Source organism: Siphateles boraxobius, unplaced genomic scaffold (assembly GCF_051911475.1).
Source record: "Siphateles boraxobius isolate OS27281-9 unplaced genomic scaffold, OSU_SipBor_1 75, whole genome shotgun sequence".
Lineage (NCBI taxonomy): Eukaryota > Metazoa > Chordata > Actinopteri > Cypriniformes > Leuciscidae > Siphateles > Siphateles boraxobius.
The window spans coordinates 2,290,001-2,310,000 of NW_027509203.1; the positions used below are offsets into that span (position 1 = coordinate 2,290,001).

Here is a 20,000-nt window from a genome sequence, read left to right on the forward strand (position 1 = left end):
GAGTAATGCAGATCAGTAAAGTGTAGAGAATGAGTAATGCAGATCAGTAAAGTGTAGAGTATGTGTAATGCAGATCAGTAAAGTGTAGAGTATGAGTAATGCAGATCAGTAAAGTGTAGAGTATGAGTAATGCAGATCAGTAAAGTGTAGAGTATGAGTAATGCAGATCAGTAAAGTGTAGAGTATGTGTAATGCAGATCAGTAAAGTGTAGAGTATGTGTAATGCAGATCAGTAAAGTGTAGAGTATGTGTAATGCAGATCAGTAAAGTGTAGAGTATGTGTAATGCAGATCAGTGAAGTGTAGAGTATGTGTAATGCAGATCAGTAAAGTGTAGAGTATGTGTAATGCAGATCAGTAAAGTGTAGAGTATGTGTAATGCAGATCAGTGAAGTGTAGAGTATGTGTAATGCAGATCAGTAAAGTGTAGAGTATGTGTAATGCAGATCAGTAAAGTGTAGAGTATGTGTAATGCAGATCAGTAAAGTGTAGAGTATGAGTAATGCAGATCAGTAAAGTGTAGAGTATGTGTAATGCAGATCAGTGAAGTGTAGAGTATGAGTAATGCAGATCAGTGAAGTGTAGAGTATGTGTAATGCAGATCAGTGAAGTGTAGAGTATGAGTAATGCAGATCAGTAAAGTGTAGAGTATGTGTAATGCAGATCAGTAAAGTGTAGAGTATGTGTAATGCAGATCAGTAAAGTGTAGAGTATGTGTAATGCAGATCAGTAAAGTGTAGAGTATGTGTAATGCAGATCAGTAAAGTGTAGAGTATGTGTAATGCAGATCAGTAAAGTGTAGAGTATGAGTAATGCAGATCAGTAAAGTGTAGAGTATGAGTAATGCAGATCAGTAAAGTGTAGAGTATGAGTAATGCAGATCAGTGAAGTGTAGAGTATGTGTAATGCAGATCAGTAAAGTGTAGAGTATGTGTAATGCAGATCAGTAAAGTGTAGAGTATGTGTAATGCAGATCAGTAAAGTGTAGAGTATGTGTAATGCAGATCAGTAAAGTGTAGAGTATGAGTAATGCAGATCAGTAAAGTGTAGAGTATGTGTAATGCAGATCAGTAAAGTGTAGAGTATGTGTAATGCAGATCAGTAAAGTGTAGAGTATGAGTAATGCAGATCAGTAAAGTGTAGAGTATGTGTAATGCAGATCAGTAAAGTGTAGAGTATGAGTAATGCAGATCAGTAAAGTGTAGAGTATGTGTAATGCAGATCAGTAAAGTGTAGAGTATGAGTAATGCAGATCAGTGAAGTGTAGAGTATGTGTAATGCAGATCAGTAAAGTGTAGAGTATGAGTAATGCAGATCAGTAAAGTGTAGAGTATGAGTAATGCAGATCAGTAAAGTGTAGAGTATTTGTAATGCAGATCAGTAAAGTGTAGAGTATGAGTAATGCAGATCAGTGAAGTGTAGAGTATGTGTAATGCAGATCAGTGAAGTGTAGAGTATGTGTAATGCAGATCAGTAAAGTGTAGAGTATGTGTAATGCAGATCAGTAAAGTGTAGAGTATGAGTAATGCAGATCAGTAAAGTGTAGAGTATGAGTAATGCAGATCAGTAAAGTGTAGAGTATGTGTAATGCAGATCAGTAAAGTGTAGAGTATGTGTAATGCAGATCAGTAAAGTGTAGAGTATGAGTAATGCAGATCAGTAAAGTGTAGAGTATGAGTAATGCAGATCAGTAAAGTGTAGAGTATGTGTAATGCAGATCAGTAAAGTGTAGAGTATGTGTAATGCAGATCAGTAAAGTGTAGAGTATGTGTAATGCAGATCAGTAAAGTGTAGAGTATGTGTAATGCAGATCAGTAAAGTGTAGAGTATGTGTAATGCAGATCAGTAAAGTGTAGAGTATGAGTAATGCAGATCAGTAAAGTGTAGAGTATGAGTAATGCAGATCAGTAAAGTGTAGAGTATGTGTAATGCAGATCAGTAAAGTGTAGAGTATGTGTAATGCAGATCAGTAAAGTGTAGAGTATGAGTAATGCAGATCAGTAAAGTGTAGAGTATGAGTAATGCAGATCAGTAAAGTGTAGAGTATGTGTAATGCAGATCAGTAAAGTGTAGAGTATGTGTAATGCAGATCAGTAAAGTGTAGAGTATGTGTAATGCAGATCAGTAAAGTGTAGAGTATGTGTAATGCAGATCAGTGAAGTGTAGAGTATGTGTAATGCAGATCAGTAAAGTGTAGAGTATGTGTAATGCAGATCAGTAAAGTGTAGAGTATGTGTAATGCAGATCAGTGAAGTGTAGAGTATGTGTAATGCAGATCAGTAAAGTGTAGAGTATGTGTAATGCAGATCAGTAAAGTGTAGAGTATGTGTAATGCAGATCAGTAAAGTGTAGAGTATGAGTAATGCAGATCAGTAAAGTGTAGAGTATGTGTAATGCAGATCAGTAAAGTGTAGAGTATGAGTAATGCAGATCAGTGAAGTGTAGAGTATGTGTAATGCAGATCAGTGAAGTGTAGAGTATGAGTAATGCAGATCAGTAAAGTGTAGAGTATGTGTAATGCAGATCAGTAAAGTGTAGAGTATGTGTAATGCAGATCAGTAAAGTGTAGAGTATGTGTAATGCAGATCAGTAAAGTGTAGAGTATGTGTAATGCAGATCAGTAAAGTGTAGAGTATGTGTAATGCAGATCAGTAAAGTGTAGAGTATGAGTAATGCAGATCAGTAAAGTGTAGAGTATGAGTAATGCAGATCAGTAAAGTGTAGAGTATGAGTAATGCAGATCAGTGAAGTGTAGAGTATGTGTAATGCAGATCAGTAAAGTGTAGAGTATGTGTAATGCAGATCAGTAAAGTGTAGAGTATGTGTAATGCAGATCAGTAAAGTGTAGAGTATGTGTAATGCAGATCAGTAAAGTGTAGAGTATGAGTAATGCAGATCAGTAAAGTGTAGAGTATGTGTAATGCAGATCAGTAAAGTGTAGAGTATGAGTAATGCAGATCAGTGAAGTGTAGAGTATGTGTAATGCAGATCAGTAAAGTGTAGAGTATGAGTAATGCAGATCAGTAAAGTGTAGAGTATGAGTAATGCAGATCAGTAAAGTGTAGAGTATTTGTAATGCAGATCAGTAAAGTGTAGAGTATGAGTAATGCAGATCAGTAAAGTGTAGAGTATGAGTAATGCAGATCAGTAAAGTGTAGAGTATGAGTAATGCAGATCAGTGAAGTGTAGAGTATGTGTAATGCAGATCAGTAAAGTGTAGAGTATGTGTAATGCAGATCAGTAAAGTGTAGAGTATGTGTAATGCAGATCAGTAAAGTGTAGAGTATGTGTAATGCAGATCAGTAAAGTGTAGAGTATGAGTAATGCAGATCAGTAAAGTGTAGAGTATGTGTAATGCAGATCAGTAAAGTGTAGAGTATGTGTAATGCAGATCAGTAAAGTGTAGAGTATGAGTAATGCAGATCAGTAAAGTGTAGAGTATGTGTAATGCAGATCAGTAAAGTGTAGAGTATGAGTAATGCAGATCAGTAAAGTGTAGAGTATGTGTAATGCAGATCAGTAAAGTGTAGAGTATGAGTAATGCAGATCAGTGAAGTGTAGAGTATGTGTAATGCAGATCAGTAAAGTGTAGAGTATGAGTAATGCAGATCAGTAAAGTGTAGAGTATGAGTAATGCAGATCAGTAAAGTGTAGAGTATTTGTAATGCAGATCAGTAAAGTGTAGAGTATGAGTAATGCAGATCAGTGAAGTGTAGAGTATGTGTAATGCAGATCAGTGAAGTGTAGAGTATGTGTAATGCAGATCAGTAAAGTGTAGAGTATGTGTAATGCAGATCAGTAAAGTGTAGAGTATGAGTAATGCAGATCAGTAAAGTGTAGAGTATGAGTAATGCAGATCAGTAAAGTGTAGAGTATGTGTAATGCAGATCAGTAAAGTGTAGAGTATGTGTAATGCAGATCAGTAAAGTGTAGAGTATGAGTAATGCAGATCAGTAAAGTGTAGAGTATGAGTAATGCAGATCAGTAAAGTGTAGAGTATGTGTAATGCAGATCAGTAAAGTGTAGAGTATGTGTAATGCAGATCAGTAAAGTGTAGAGTATGTGTAATGCAGATCAGTAAAGTGTAGAGTATGTGTAATGCAGATCAGTAAAGTGTAGAGTATGTGTAATGCAGATCAGTAAAGTGTAGAGTATGAGTAATGCAGATCAGTAAAGTGTAGAGTATGAGTAATGCAGATCAGTAAAGTGTAGAGTATGTGTAATGCAGATCAGTAAAGTGTAGAGTATGTGTAATGCAGATCAGTAAAGTGTAGAGTATGAGTAATGCAGATCAGTAAAGTGTAGAGTATGAGTAATGCAGATCAGTAAAGTGTAGAGTATGTGTAATGCAGATCAGTAAAGTGTAGAGTATGTGTAATGCAGATCAGTAAAGTGTAGAGTATGTGTAATGCAGATCAGTAAAGTGTAGAGTATGTGTAATGCAGATCAGTGAAGTGTAGAGTATGTGTAATGCAGATCAGTAAAGTGTAGAGTATGTGTAATGCAGATCAGTAAAGTGTAGAGTATGTGTAATGCAGATCAGTGAAGTGTAGAGTATGTGTAATGCAGATCAGTAAAGTGTAGAGTATGTGTAATGCAGATCAGTAAAGTGTAGAGTATGTGTAATGCAGATCAGTAAAGTGTAGAGTATGAGTAATGCAGATCAGTAAAGTGTAGAGTATGTGTAATGCAGATCAGTAAAGTGTAGAGTATGAGTAATGCAGATCAGTGAAGTGTAGAGTATGTGTAATGCAGATCAGTGAAGTGTAGAGTATGAGTAATGCAGATCAGTAAAGTGTAGAGTATGTGTAATGCAGATCAGTAAAGTGTAGAGTATGTGTAATGCAGATCAGTAAAGTGTAGAGTATGTGTAATGCAGATCAGTAAAGTGTAGAGTATGTGTAATGCAGATCAGTAAAGTGTAGAGTATGTGTAATGCAGATCAGTAAAGTGTAGAGTATGAGTAATGCAGATCAGTAAAGTGTAGAGTATGAGTAATGCAGATCAGTAAAGTGTAGAGTATGAGTAATGCAGATCAGTGAAGTGTAGAGTATGTGTAATGCAGATCAGTAAAGTGTAGAGTATGTGTAATGCAGATCAGTAAAGTGTAGAGTATGTGTAATGCAGATCAGTAAAGTGTAGAGTATGTGTAATGCAGATCAGTAAAGTGTAGAGTATGAGTAATGCAGATCAGTAAAGTGTAGAGTATGTGTAATGCAGATCAGTAAAGTGTAGAGTATGTGTAATGCAGATCAGTAAAGTGTAGAGTATGAGTAATGCAGATCAGTAAAGTGTAGAGTATGTGTAATGCAGATCAGTAAAGTGTAGAGTATGAGTAATGCAGATCAGTAAAGTGTAGAGTATGTGTAATGCAGATCAGTAAAGTGTAGAGTATGAGTAATGCAGATCAGTGAAGTGTAGAGTATGTGTAATGCAGATCAGTAAAGTGTAGAGTATGAGTAATGCAGATCAGTAAAGTGTAGAGTATGAGTAATGCAGATCAGTAAAGTGTAGAGTATTTGTAATGCAGATCAGTAAAGTGTAGAGTATGAGTAATGCAGATCAGTGAAGTGTAGAGTATGTGTAATGCAGATCAGTGAAGTGTAGAGTATGTGTAATGCAGATCAGTAAAGTGTAGAGTATGTGTAATGCAGATCAGTAAAGTGTAGAGTATGAGTAATGCAGATCAGTAAAGTGTAGAGTATGAGTAATGCAGATCAGTAAAGTGTAGAGTATGTGTAATGCAGATCAGTAAAGTGTAGAGTATGTGTAATGCAGATCAGTAAAGTGTAGAGTATGAGTAATGCAGATCAGTAAAGTGTAGAGTATGAGTAATGCAGATCAGTAAAGTGTAGAGTATGTGTAATGCAGATCAGTAAAGTGTAGAGTATGTGTAATGCAGATCAGTAAAGTGTAGAGTATGTGTAATGCAGATCAGTAAAGTGTAGAGTATGTGTAATGCAGATCAGTAAAGTGTAGAGTATGAGTAATGCAGATCAGTAAAGTGTAGAGTATGTGTAATGCAGATCAGTAAAGTGTAGAGTATGTGTAATGCAGATCAGTAAAGTGTAGAGTATGTGTAATGCAGATCAGTAAAGTGTAGAGTATGTGTAATGCAGATCAGTAAAGTGTAGAGTATGAGTAATGCAGATCAGTAAAGTGTAGAGTATGAGTAATGCAGATCAGTAAAGTGTAGAGTATGTGTAATGCAGATCAGTAAAGTGTAGAGTATGTGTAATGCAGATCAGTAAAGTGTAGAGTATGAGTAATGCAGATCAGTAAAGTGTAGAGTATGAGTAATGCAGATCAGTAAAGTGTAGAGTATGAGTAATGCAGATCAGTAAAGTGTAGAGTATGTGTAATGCAGATCAGTAAAGTGTAGAGTATGTGTAATGCAGATCAGTAAAGTGTAGAGTATGAGTAATGCAGATCAGTAAAGTGTAGAGTATGTGTAATGCAGATCAGTAAAGTGTAGAGTATGAGTAATGCAGATCAGTGAAGTGTAGAGTATGAGTAATGCAGATCAGTAAAGTGTAGAGTATGAGTAATGCAGATCAGTAAAGTGTAGAGTATGAGTAATGCAGATCAGTAAAGTGTAGAGTATGTGTAATGCAGATCAGTAAAGTGTAGAGTATGAGTAATGCAGATCAGTAAAGTGTAGAGTATGAGTAATGCAGATCAGTAAAGTGTAGAGTATGTGTAATGCAGATCAGTAAAGTGTAGAGTATGTGTAATGCAGATCAGTAAAGTGTAGAGTATGTGTAATGCAGATCAGTAAAGTGTAGAGTATGTGTAATGCAGATCAGTAAAGTGTAGAGTATGAGTAATGCAGATCAGTAAAGTGTAGAGTATGTGTAATGCAGATCAGTAAAGTGTAGAGTATGAGTAATGCAGATCAGTGAAGTGTAGAGTATGAGTAATGCAGATCAGTAAAGTGTAGAGTATGTGTAATGCAGATCAGTAAAGTGTAGAGTATGAGTAATGCAGATCAGTGAAGTGTAGAGTATGAGTAATGCAGATCAGTAAAGTGTAGAGTATGAGTAATGCAGATCAGTAAAGTGTAGAGTATGAGTAATGCAGATCAGTAAAGTGTAGAGTATGAGTAATGCAGATCAGTAAAGTGTAGAGTATGAGTAATGCAGATCAGTAAAGTGTAGAGTATGTGTAATGCAGATCAGTAAAGTGTAGAGTATGTGTAATGCAGATCAGTAAAGTGTAGAGTATGTGTAATGCAGATCAGTAAAGTGTAGAGTATGTGTAATGCAGATCAGTAAAGTGTAGAGTATGTGTAATGCAGATCAGTAAAGTGTAGAGTATGTGTAATGCAGATCAGTAAAGTGTAGAGTATGTGTAATGCAGATCAGTAAAGTGTAGAGTATGTGTAATGCAGATCAGTAAAGTGTAGAGTATGAGTAATGCAGATCAGTAAAGTGTAGAGTATGTGTAATGCAGATCAGTAAAGTGTAGAGTATGTGTAATGCAGATCAGTAAAGTGTAGAGTATGAGTAATGCAGATCAGTGAAGTGTAGAGTATGAGTAATGCAGATCAGTAAAGTGTAGAGTATGTGTAATGCAGCTCAGTAAAGTGTAGAGTATGTGTAATGCAGATCAGTAAAGTGTAGAGTATGTGTAATGCAGATCAGTAAAGTGTAGAGTATGTGTAATGCAGACAAAGCAAAAGGCAGTGAGTTGATGCTGATGGACCGGAAACAAACAGCTGGAGGGAGAGAAACGGCCCACACATATTCTGTCCATGGTGGAGTGAGCACACCCAGCACAGGGATGTGGAGCTCAGACTGAGATCTGCAGTGTGTGTGTGTGTGTGTGTGTGTGTATGTCTCACCCGCTCCTGCTGAGCTCCATCCGTCTCACATGTGCTCCATGAGCCCTAAGATCAAAACACAATCACACATCAGTTTCTTTAAACATCAATGTCTGGAGAACACAGGGACCAGAGTGAAGTTGCTTGTGTGTTTGTGTGTGTGTGTTTGTGTGTGTGAGAGTGTGTGTGTGTGTGTGTATGTGTGTGTGTGTGTGCGCGTGTGTACTGCTGCATCAGGTGTGTGTTCATCCTCTCTGCTGTGTGTGTGTGTGTGTGTGTGTGTGTGTGTGTGTGTGAGAGTGTGTGTACTGCTGCGTCAGGTGTGTGTTCATCCTCTCTACTGTGTGTGTGAGTGTGTGCACCGTTGCGTCAGGTGTGTTTTCATCCTCTCTGCTGTGTGTGTGTGTGTGTGTGTGTGTGTGTGTGTGAGTGTGTGTACCGTTGCGTCAGGTGTGTGTTCATCCTATCTGCTGTGTGTGTGTGTGTGTATCGTTGCGTCAGGTGTGTGTTCATCCTCTCTGCTGTGTGTGTGTGTGAGTACCGTTGCGTCAGGTGTGTTCATCCTCTCTGCTGTGTGTGTGTGAGTGTGTGTACCGTTGCGTCAGGTGTGTGTTCATCCTCTCTGCTGTGTGTGTGTGTGTGTGTGTGTGTGTGTGTGTGTGTGCGTGCGTGTGTGTGTGTGAGAGAGTGTGTGTACCGTTGCGTCAGGTGTGTGTTCATCCTCTCTGCTGCGTGTGTGTTTGTGTACCGCTGCGTCAGGTGTGTGTTCATCCTCTCTGCTGTGTGTGCGTGTGTGTGTGTGTGTGTGTGTGTGTGTGTACCGTTGCGTCAGGTGTGTGTTCATCCTCTCAGCTGTGTGTGTGTGTGTGTGTGTGAGTGTGTGTACCATTGCGTCAGGTGTGTGTTCATCCTCTCTGCTGTGTGTGTGTGTGTGTACTGCTGCGTCAGGTGTGTGTTCATCCTCCCTGCTGTGTATGTGTGTGTGTGTGTGTGTGTGTGTGTGTGTGAGTGTGTGTACTGCTGCGTCAGGTGTGTGTTCATCTTCTCTGCTGTGTGTGTGTGTGTGTGTGTGTGTGTGCGCGCGTGTGTGTACTGCTGCGTCAGGTGTGTGTTCATCCTCTCTGCTGTGTGTGTGTGTGTGTGTGACTGTGTGTACTGCTGCGTCAGGTGTGTGTTCATCCTCTCTGCTGTGTGTGTGTGTGTGTACTGCTGCGTCAGGTGTGTGTTCATCCTCTCTGCTGTGTGCGTGTGTGTGTGTGTGTGTGAGTGTGTGTACCGTTGCGTCAGGTGTGTTTTCATCCTCTCTGCTGTGTGTGTGTGTGTGTGTGTGTGTGTGAGTGTGTGTACCGTTGCGTCAGGTGTGTGTTCATCCTCTCTGCTGTGTGTGTGTGTGTACCGCTGCGTCAGGTGTGTGTTCATCCTCTCTGCTGTGTGTGTGTGTGTGTGTGCGTGCGTGTGTGTACTGCTGCGTCAGGTGTGTGTTCATCCTCTCTGCTGTGTGTGTGTGTGTGTGAGTGTGTGTACCGTTGCGTCAGGTGTGTTTTCATCCTCTCTGCTGTGTGTGTGTGTGTGTGCGTGTGTGTGTGAGTGTGTGTACCGTTGCGTCAGGTGTGTGTTCATCCTCTCTGCTGTGTGTGTGTGTGTACCGCTGGGTCAGGTGTGTGTTCATCCTCTCTGCTGTGTGTGTGTGTACCGTTGCGTCAGGTGTGTGGTCATCCTCTCCGCTGTGTGTGTGTGTGTGTGTGTGTGTACCACTGCGTCAGGTGTGTGTTCATCCTCTCCGCTGTGTGTGTGTGAGTGTGTGTACCGTTGCGTCAGGTGTGTGTCCATCCTCTCTGCTGCGTGTGTGTGTGTGTACCGCTGCGTAAGGTGTGTGTTCATCCTCTCTGCTGTGTGTGTGTGTGTGTGTGAGAGTGTGTGTACCGTTGCGTCAGGTGTGTGTTCATCCTCTCTGCTGTGTGTGTGTGTGTGTACCGTTGCGTCAGGTGTGTGTTCATCCTCTCTGCTGTGTGTGTGTGTGTGTGTTTGTGTGTGTGTGTGTGTGTGAGAGTGTGTGTACCGTTGCGTCAGGTGTGTGTTCATCCTCTCTGCTGTGTGTGTGTGTGTGTGTGTGTGTGTGTGTGTGTGTGTGTGTGTGTGAGAGTGTGTGTACCGTTGCGTCAGGTGTGTTCATCCTCTCTGCTGTGTGTGTGTGTGTGTGTGTGCACCGTTGCGTCAGGTGTGTGTTCATCCTCTCTGCTGTGTGTGTGTGTGTGTGTTTGTGTGTGTGTACCGTTGCGTCAGGTGTGTGTTCATCTCTCTGCTGTGTGTGTGTGTGTGTGTGTGTGTGTGTACCGTTGCGTCAGGTGTGTGTTCATCCTTTCTGCTGTGTGTGTGTGTGTGTGTGTACCGTTGCGTCAGGTGTGTGTTCATCCTCTCTGCTGTGTGTGTGTGTGTGTGTGTGTGTGTGTGTGTGTGTGTACCGTTGCGTCAGGTGTGTGTTCATCCTCTCTGCTGTGTGTGTGTGTGTGTGTGTGTGTGTGTGTGTGTGTGTGTACCGTTGCGTCAGGTTCATCCTCTCTGCTGAAGGAACTGTTGAAAGCTTTGAACGTCTCGCTGTTCTGCTTATGCTTCTCGATCGTCGCTGAAATCACCTGAACACACACACAACACTGATGAAGCTTCACACACAACCAAAGCTCTGTTAACTCATGCGCAAAACTGCAATATCAGATTTGTGAATAAAGCAGCGTTTCCATCCCATGTGTTCAAGAGAACAATAATCGTCCCTTCCTGGGAAATTGTCACAATATTTCAGTAATAAAAATGTAAGGTTTTAAGAGTTTCTGAGGGATTGGTGCGCATGTGTTTTTAACGGATAAAAAAATTAACCATCTCTTTGAAGTGCAAAAAATATTTTACACACATTTTTAGAATTTATACCCATCTTGGTGATTCCATCCAGCTTTTCTTTTAATGCGATATCCCAAAATTCCCTATTGAGCCACAGTGAACTGAATCAAACGATTCACTGGAAAGATCTGACTCAAAAGAGCCGTTTGTTCATGAATCAGATGTTGCCTTTTCTCTCTTAAACGTGTCGATTAGAACATGACTAAATGTCATGATTTTTCATAAATAGCTTTCACATCCCTCTTCATTGTCTTCCACACTATTACATGACATTCGATTAAGTTGATCCTTTTGTGTTCTGTAGTATAAAGTCCTACAGGTTTGAAAGATGAGGGTGAGTAAAGGATGACAGGATTTTCACTGTTGGGTAAACGGTCCCTGTAAAGTCCACAACACCAAATGTATTTGACAAGGATAAATTTAGTACCAGTGAAAAGTGTTGTTTCAGAGACAGGTTATTTTATTTTGATGGAAATTATAAGTTTTTCCTCTTTAGAATAATGTGAATTTGTTGAATAGTAAGAGCAGGATTAGATTATTATAGAAGTTATATATATATATAAGTTATTAGGCGTTCAATCCTGTAGCGCTGAAAAGCTATTGTAATTGTTAGGATTGTCAAAGCTAAAAGTGATCGTTCAGACCAAACCGTAAGTCGTAGAGACGTGAAACTTTGAGCGCTGATAGTACTCACACCCTCTACAATGCCACCAAGTGTCGCCCCAATCGGCCTGATGGTGGCGCTAGAGCGATCAAAAGTACATAATGGCTCATAACTCCTAAACCGTTCGTCGCAGGCTCAAGTGTCGTATATCGGTGGAATTATTGGCTTAAGATTAACTAAACGGATTTGATCGCCATCGAGTGAAATATAAAGATGTACTAAATTAAAAGGGTCATAAGCACTCTAAAGCAGGGTTATCATAGTTAACTAAAACTAAAACCCCAAAAAAAACATTCCTTACTCAAAATAAAACAACACTCAGTTCTCACTTAAAGTCTCCCTGTGGTGAAAATCCAGCGTTTAATGTTGTTTATATGTCTATGTGGTGTTATTAATATACTTTAAGACAAACCATGTGTAAACCATGTGTAAATTCATAAGTCGACACCATTGCAAAACAAGGCAAGGATCGGCTACTAAATGATTTTTAGCAATGTAAAGTGACACACATCCGTATCTCATATTTTCCTAATGTCTTATTCTGTTAAACATGGTTTAACAGTATAAGTTAAACCATTCATCCAAGATCACGTGGATGAATATGCATATGCAAATGATATGCAGATGAGGGTATGCATAGTGAAACGAGGCGTTGTAAGCTCATATATGGTTATTTCGGTGAGGAGACGCATGGGACACTCTTCCTCTGACTGGGATTTATAAAGGGTTTTTATCAGTTTTTATAAAAACGCTGAAAATCGAGCTTTTAATGTTGTTTATGTGTCTATGTGGTGTTTTTAAAATGCTTTAGGCAAGGCAAGGCAAGGCAAGGCAAGTTTATTTATATAGCACATTTCATACACAATGGTAATTCAAAGTGCTTTACATAGAAGAAATTAAAATAATCAAAAGAAATCAGAATAATTAAAACAGTTTAGAATAAAAGATAAAATACAGAAATCAGAATAATTAAAACATAAAATAAAATACAGTGCAAACAGTCGGACGAACAGTGGCACAGTGCTCATTCAGTAAATGCACAGCTAAACAGATGTGTTTTGAGTCTGGATTTGAATGTGACTACTGTAGGAGCACATCTGATCTCTTCTGGAAGCTGGTTCCAGCTGCGGCTGGCATAGTAGCTAAAAGCAGACTCGCCATGCTTAGAGTGAACCCTTGGTATTTCTAGCCGATGTGATCCTAATGATCTGAGTGATCTGTTGGGTTTATATTCAGTGAGCATATCTGCAATGTATTGAGGTCCTAGGCCATTGAATGATTTATATACCAGTAATAATACTTTAAAATCAATCCTAAATGTAACTGGCAGCCAGTGTAAAGACCTGAGGACTGGTGTGATGTGTTCATATTTTCTGGTTCTGCTCAGAATCCTAGCAGCAGCGTTCTGTATGAGCTGCAACTGTCTTATGGTCTTTTTGGGAAGGCCAGTGAGAAGTCCATTACAATAATCCACCCTACTGGTGATGAAAGCATGCACAAGTTTTTCTAAGTCTTGACTGGAAACAAAGCATCTAATTCTTGCAATATTTTTCAGGTGATAATATGCTGATTTAGTTATTGCTTTGACATGACTACTGAAACTAAGGTCTGACTCTAGAGACACACCCAGATTCCTGACTTGATTTTTAGTTGTTTGACCCCTAGACTGAAGGTATGCGTTCACCTTGAGAACTTCATCTTTGTTTCCAAACGCAATGACTTCAGTTTTGTCTTTGTTTAACTGAAGAAAGTTTTGGCACATCCAATTGTTTACTTCATCAATGCATTGGCAAAGGGAGTCAATGGGGCTGTAATCGTTAGGCGATAGGGCTAAGTAGAGCTGTGTGTCGTCTGCATAGCTATGGTAAGCGATTTGGTTCTTTCTCATTATTTGGCTCATTGGGAGCATGTACAGGTTGAATAGGAGTGGCGCAAGAATTGAGCCTTGAGGGACTCCGCATGTCATGGATGTCCACTCAGACTTATGGTCTCCTATACTCACATAATAACCTCTGCCTCCTAAGTATGACCTGAACCATTTTAGGACTATCCCAGAAAGCTCGACCCAGTTTTCCAGCCTGTCAAGAAGTATTTTGTGATCGACAGTGTCAAATGCAGCACTGAGGTCGAGTAGTACCAGCACTGATAATTTGCCTGTATCAGTATTTAAGCGAATATCATTTATTATCTTTATGAGCGCGGTCTCTGTACTGTGGTGCGGTCGGAAACCAGATTGAAAATGGTCAAAGTATCCATTCGAGCTTAAGAATTTGTTCAGCTGATTGAAGACAACTTTTTCAATGATCTTGCCTATGAAAGGAAGATTTGAGATCGGTCTATAGTTGTTTAATATGGTCTTATCCAGATTGCTCTTTTTCAGGAGGGGCTTGACAACAGCAGTTTTCAGGGAGGTCGGAAAACTCCCAGAGAGAAGTGAGGCATTTACCACTTCTAGGAGATCTGCTTCTAAGCTGTGTAACACATTTTTGAAAAAAGATGTGGGAAGTGCATCAAGGGCGCAGGTTGATGTTTTTAGTTGCTGTACGGTTTCTTCCAAAATTTTGCCATCAATTTCTTCGAAATCAGACATAGTTGCTACTTTCTCGTGCTGTTGTTTGATCTGCCTGACCCCAGCGCAACTCAAGGATGAGCTGATCACCTTTCTAATATTATTGATTTTCTCAGAGAAGAAAGAAGCAAACTCACTGCACTTTCTCACTGAGAGCATTTCACTGGGAATCTGGCTTGGGGGGTTTGTCAGTCTCTCTACAGTAGCAAAAAGAGTGCGCGTGTTGTTTATATTGCTGTTTATAATATTCGAGAAAAAAGTCTGTCTAGCTTTGCTTAGTTCCTTATTGAAAGCATGGATGCTGTCTTTGTAGATGTTATAATGGACTACAAGTTTTGTCTTCCGCCACATGCGCTCTGCTTTTCTGCATTGTCTTTTCATATTTTGCACTGCTGTTGAGTTTCTCCAAGGTGCTTTTTGTCTGCCACTCTTCTTCCTGACTTTCACAGGAGCAATATCATCAATTACACTCTTAACTTTTGAGTTAAAAGAATCAAGGAGAAAATCAACAGAGTCAGCAGATATGCTTGGTGTTAAAGATATAGCCTTCATAAATAGTACACTAGTATTCTCATTTAAGCATCTCTTCTTGACAGACACAGATCTAGCTTCAATGGCAGGAGAGATCAATATATCAAAGAAAATACAAAAATGATCAGACAGTGCTACATCCTTAATAACAATTGATGAAATGTTTAGACCCTTACTGATAAGTAAATCTAGAGTGTGTCCACGATTATGTGTGGCTCCATGTACATGCTGAGTCAGATCAAAAGTTTTTAAAACAGTTTTGATTTCTTTTGCCATATTGTTTTCTGCATTATCTATGTGAATGTTAAAATCTCCAGCAATGGCAAAGCAGTCAAACTCTGAGGAAATAGAACTTAACAGTTCTGTTAAGTTCTCAGCAAAAGCTGGAGAGTATTTTGGAGGCCTGTAAACAATGATAAGTAAAATGCGTGGAGCACCTTTTAACACAATACCCAGATATTCGAAAGACGGGTAATTCCCAAATGATATTTGCTTACATTGATAGACATCTTTATAAAGAGCAGCTAAACCTCCGCCTCTTCTGACAGCTCTACAGACACTCATAAAAGTAAAGTTAGGAGGGGCTGTTTCATTGAGGACTGTTGCACTGCAACTTTCTTCTAGCCAAGTTTCATTTAGCAACATAAAATCCAGGTTGTATGTGGTTATTAAGTCATTGACTAAAAGTGATTTATTTTTAAGTGAGCGGATGTTTAAAAGTGCTAACTTAACAGTCTTACTTTTTGTCCCCACAGCAATCTTGGTATGTCGTGTAATAGGCACCAGATTAGATGGGTTTGCTGTACGGCTTTTGAAGGCCTTAGACTTTCTATCATGTAATTGAACAGCAATAGAAAAACATACAGGCACACTGGGTTCCCGCTTGTTCTGTAAACATTTGAGAAAGTTATTGTTATCATAGCGGGGACCCGACACATATCACTTTAACACAATCCATGTGTAAATTCATAAGTCGACAGCATTGCTGAGTATTTTCTCCTTAAAACTGCAGTGAACCAAAGACAGTCTCAAAAACACGCTTTGAAATCGCTGGTGTTTCTGACGTCACAAACTACCTTGTAACCAATCAGATCAACGTGTGATCGTCAACGAGTGGATCTCTGAGTGAGTGACTGAGTGAGTGGAGGCGGGGCTCATTTGCATATTCATAGAACCGCGCATACTAAGGTCTTTGAACAGAATCGACTCAAAAGAGTGATTCATTTGTGAACTGAGCATCGCTCATGCCCATAAAAAAGATACAGCGCGCTTGGAATGAACTACGCATTTAACAGCATGTATTGCATTAAAAATAAAGTAACGAGAGGAACGTCGCCCAACGTAACGAAGTAAAACTACAGATTTTCATTAGAAATGTACTCGAGTTAAAGTAAAAGTACCCACATTTAAATCTACTCTTAAAAGGAGATTTCTCAACAAAAAAAACTCAAGTAAATGTAACAGTTAACGAAGTAAATGTACTTGGTTACTACCCACCTCTGCAAATCATTAGCGTGTCTACTTAGACATAATCTATGTATATTATAGAGGATATTATCTTACTAAAGCATTATAGTCTGCTTTTAATGAAGCATTATGGTATCAATTTGTTCGGTCTATGGTTGTCCAAGTGAACGTCTTGTGTGTAGCGACAATAATGTTAAGTGCTCCCCTTTTTAATCGTAAAGTTTGGTCCTTCATCCCGCCGGATAGCCTGAATCCATTTCCGTCTAACTTCACCATCAACAGGGAGGGAATGAAACGACAGATATGGCTGCTTTTGTGAATAACTACAACCAAAGATATCCATAGTTAGCCTTTATTGTGGATATCTATGACTACAACAGTCCGGTACGCTACAATAACTCTTGCTCGTTGCTTGCGCCATTTGTTTACCTATTGCCCCGACCGGGGAGGAAGAAGATTTCCACGACGATTGCGTATTTCCGGTCACAAATACGGATGTTGTGAGAAAGGTCTATAGCATATTAATATATGGACAACGGGTTAATTAATAACGGGTGAATGTGAACATGCTCAATACTGGAGAAGAGGGAGAGGGAACATCTCTTGTGTTTAATGAAGTGCTGAAATAGCCGTGTAGTCTGTGTTTAAGGTGCTGTGGTATATCATTTAACTTCAACTTTCGACTTATGTTGAGTTACATTCAAGATATTTTAAGTGTTCATTGATGAGTTTTATGTGGAAAATGATTGACTACAGGGGGACTTTAAGTATATTCTTATAAAAAAAACTACTTGAAATGAAAATAACATACTTTAAAAACCTGCTAACGTGTGTCTGACTTTCTGTGACGTTTAACATTTGTGTAAAGAGAATAACTCACTTTTATCCAGTCGTCCTTCTCCTCAGCCGTCCTGAGACAAAAACACATTCAGAGTTACTGATACATACTGTGTATTTGTCCATGAAGTTTCCTAAAGATTGTCTCTTCAACAAGTGAGTTTCAGTTTTAAGATGTTTGGAAAGGCTCTCTGATTCCAAACATTCATGAATTACCATCATTTAAAGGAGTAGTTCTCCTGATAATTCACTCTCCCGCACGTCATCCAAGATGTTCATGTCTTTCTTTCTTCAGTGGGAAAGAAATGAAGGTTTTTGAGGAAAACACTCCAGGATTTTCTCCATATAGTGACTTCAATGGAGTCCAACGGGTCGAAGGTCCAAATGTGAGTTTCAGTGCAGCTTCAAAGTCTCGACACGATCCAGCCGAGGAATAATCGATCGATTGATTGATTGATTACTTTATTATCGACACAGGGAAATTTTTGTTGCTTGTGTTTCAACATGCGTACACACAAAGACGAATGTTGCCAACAAACCAACAACGTACATAAATAATAAAAACACGAAAAACACCCAATAAAATATACATTTAAAAATAAGAGTCTTATCTAGCCAAACCATCAGTCATTTTCTACAAAAAAATAAACATTTATATACTTTTTAAGCACAAATGCTGGTCTTGCACGAGCTGTGATGCGACACACATTACGTGATCAGGTTCAAAGGTCACGCGTAGGCGGAAGTACCGACCTAGTGTTTACAAACCGAACATGCAAAGACTAAGTCAAACGCCATTTACTAAATAAATAAAAGGTAAAACAACGATGTCGTGATGAGTTTTTCACCGTACTCTACATTTCTGAACCGGAACACGCGTGACCTTTGAACCTGATCACGTAATGTGTGTCGCATCACAGCTAGTGCAAGACCAGCATTTGTGCTTAAAAAGTATATAAATGTTTATTTTTTTGTAGAAAATGACTGATGCTTTGGCTAGATAAGACTCTTATTTTTAAATGTATATTTTATTGGGTGTTTTTCGTGTTTTTATTATTTATGTACGTTGTTGGTTTGTTGGCAACATTCGTCTTTGTGTGTACGCATGTTGAAACAAAAGCAACAAAAATTTCCCTGTGTCGATAATAAAGTAATCAATCAATCAATCGATCGATTATTTCTCGGCTGGATCGTGTCGAGACTTTGAAGCTGCACTGAAACTCACATTTGGACCTTCGACCCGTTGGACTCCATTGAAGTCACTATATGGAGAAAATCCTGGAGTGTTTTCCTCAAAAACCTTCATTTCTTTCCGACTGAAGAAAGAAAGACATGAACATCTTGGATGACGTGCGGGAGAGTAAATTAAATAGTAGTGAACTACTCCTTTAAGTTCAGATCTATGATCAAAAACGTTAAATTTCAGCAGCAAAAACAGCATCAGACTGAACTATGAGATAGTGTCATGATGCTGAGGGGTATCAGGACTGGTTCTGTGGGCTCATCACCTGGCCTGCAGTTCAAGCGAGCGCTGTTTGCCGATGATGGTGAAAGCGTGCGGGACGTTCTGCTTGACGTTTCCCTGAACCTGGAGAAAAGCAGCATGTGATCAGATAAACACTTAAGATTAAGATTCAACTTTATTGTCATTGCACATGTTACAGTACAAGGCAACGAAATACAGTTAGCGTCAAACCAGCAGTGCATTTGTAGCATTTATTTATTGTACATACAGTTGATAATAAATATGAATGGGTAATAAATATGAATAATCTGAACAGGAGAATCAGTATATAGTAAAAAAGATTCTGAACATTACTAACATATGTACAAAAAGATAAAAATGAACATGCAGCTGAATGAACGCCTGAAGTCGTACCTCCATCCCGGCGATATCGATGCGCTCGCGGACGCTAAACTTCTGTCCCATGAGCCTCAGCTTGGGCACACAATACAGCACCATGTTATTGAACTGTCAAAACAGAAACATCATCATCAACATAATCCTTCTGTGTATTCATTAGCTAATAAACGTGTTAAGCTGTAATAAATGAGCAGATTCTTTCAATGAGATGTTTACCAGAACGCAGTGTATATGTGTGAATAAATCAGCTTTTTTCAGCTTAATAACTGCACGACTGCAGATAAATTGAGAATCATGATTTTTTGTTTAAAAGACATCATGATTTTTTTAACGAATCTCTTGAGTGAATGACTCACTCATAAAGACTTCACTTGTTTCATTACTAGAAGAATCAGCGTTTTTTAACGAATCTCTTGAGTGAATGACTCACTAATAAAGACTTCACTTGTTTCATTACTAGAAGAATCAGTGTTTTTTTAACGAATCTCTTGAGTGAATGACTCACTAATAAAGACTTCACTTGTTTCATTACTAGAAGAATCAGTGTTTTTTTAACGAATCTCTTGAGTGAATGATTCAATGACTCACTAATAAAGACTTCAGTTGTTTCATTACTAGAAGAATCAGTGTTTTTTTAACGAATCTCTTGAGTGAATGATTCAATGACTCACTCATAAAGACTTCAGATGTTTCATTACTAGAAGAATCAGCGTTTTTTAACGAATCTCTTGAGTGAATGACTCACTAATAAAGACTTCACTTGTTTCATTACTAGAAGAATCAGTGTTTTTTTAACGAATCTCTTGAGTGAATGATTCAATGACTCACTAATAAAGACTTCAGTTGTTTCATTACTAGAAGAATCAGTGTTTTTTTAACGAATCTCTTGAGTGAATGATTCAATGACTCACTCATAAAGACTTCAGATGTTTCATTACTAGAAGAATCAGCGTTTTTTTAACGAATCTCTTGAGTAAATGATTCAATGACTCACTCATAAAGACTTCAGTTGTTTCATTACTAGAAGAATCAGTGTTTTTTTAACGAATCTCTTGAGTGAATGATTCAATGAATCACTCATAAAGACTTCACTTGTTTCATTACTAGAAGAATCAGCGTTTTTTAACGAATCTCTTGAGTGAATGATTCAATGACTCACTCATAAAGACTTCAGTTGTTTCATTACTAGAAGAATCAGCGTTTTTTCCAACGAATCTCTTGAGTGAATGATTCAATGACTCACTCATAAAGACTTCAGATGTTTCATTACTAGAAGAATCAGCGTTTTTTCCAACGAATCTCTTGAGTGAATGATTCAATGACTCACTCATAAAGACTTCAGTTGTTTCATTACT

At 38.8% G+C, this 20,000-nt stretch overlaps 1 protein-coding gene across 7 annotated transcripts in view; it reads right to left on the reverse strand.

The window, feature by feature from the left end:
* The window catches only part of fgd (faciogenital dysplasia), an 80,138-nt gene that overhangs the window by 5,744 nt on the left and 54,394 nt on the right, over window positions 1–20,000 (reverse strand). For all 7 annotated transcript variants that reach the window (XM_077217678.1, XM_077217677.1, XM_077217675.1 and 4 more), the window contains exons 11-15: window positions 18,661–18,753; window positions 18,290–18,369; window positions 16,825–16,855; window positions 10,359–10,454; window positions 7,843–7,887 (exon numbers count right to left, since the gene is read on the reverse strand). In XM_077217678.1, coding sequence (XP_077073793.1) covers window positions 7,843–7,887; window positions 10,359–10,454; window positions 16,825–16,855; window positions 18,290–18,369; window positions 18,661–18,753 — 345 coding nt within the window. The remainder of the gene's footprint in view (window positions 1–7,842; window positions 7,888–10,358; window positions 10,455–16,824; window positions 16,856–18,289; window positions 18,370–18,660; window positions 18,754–20,000) is intronic.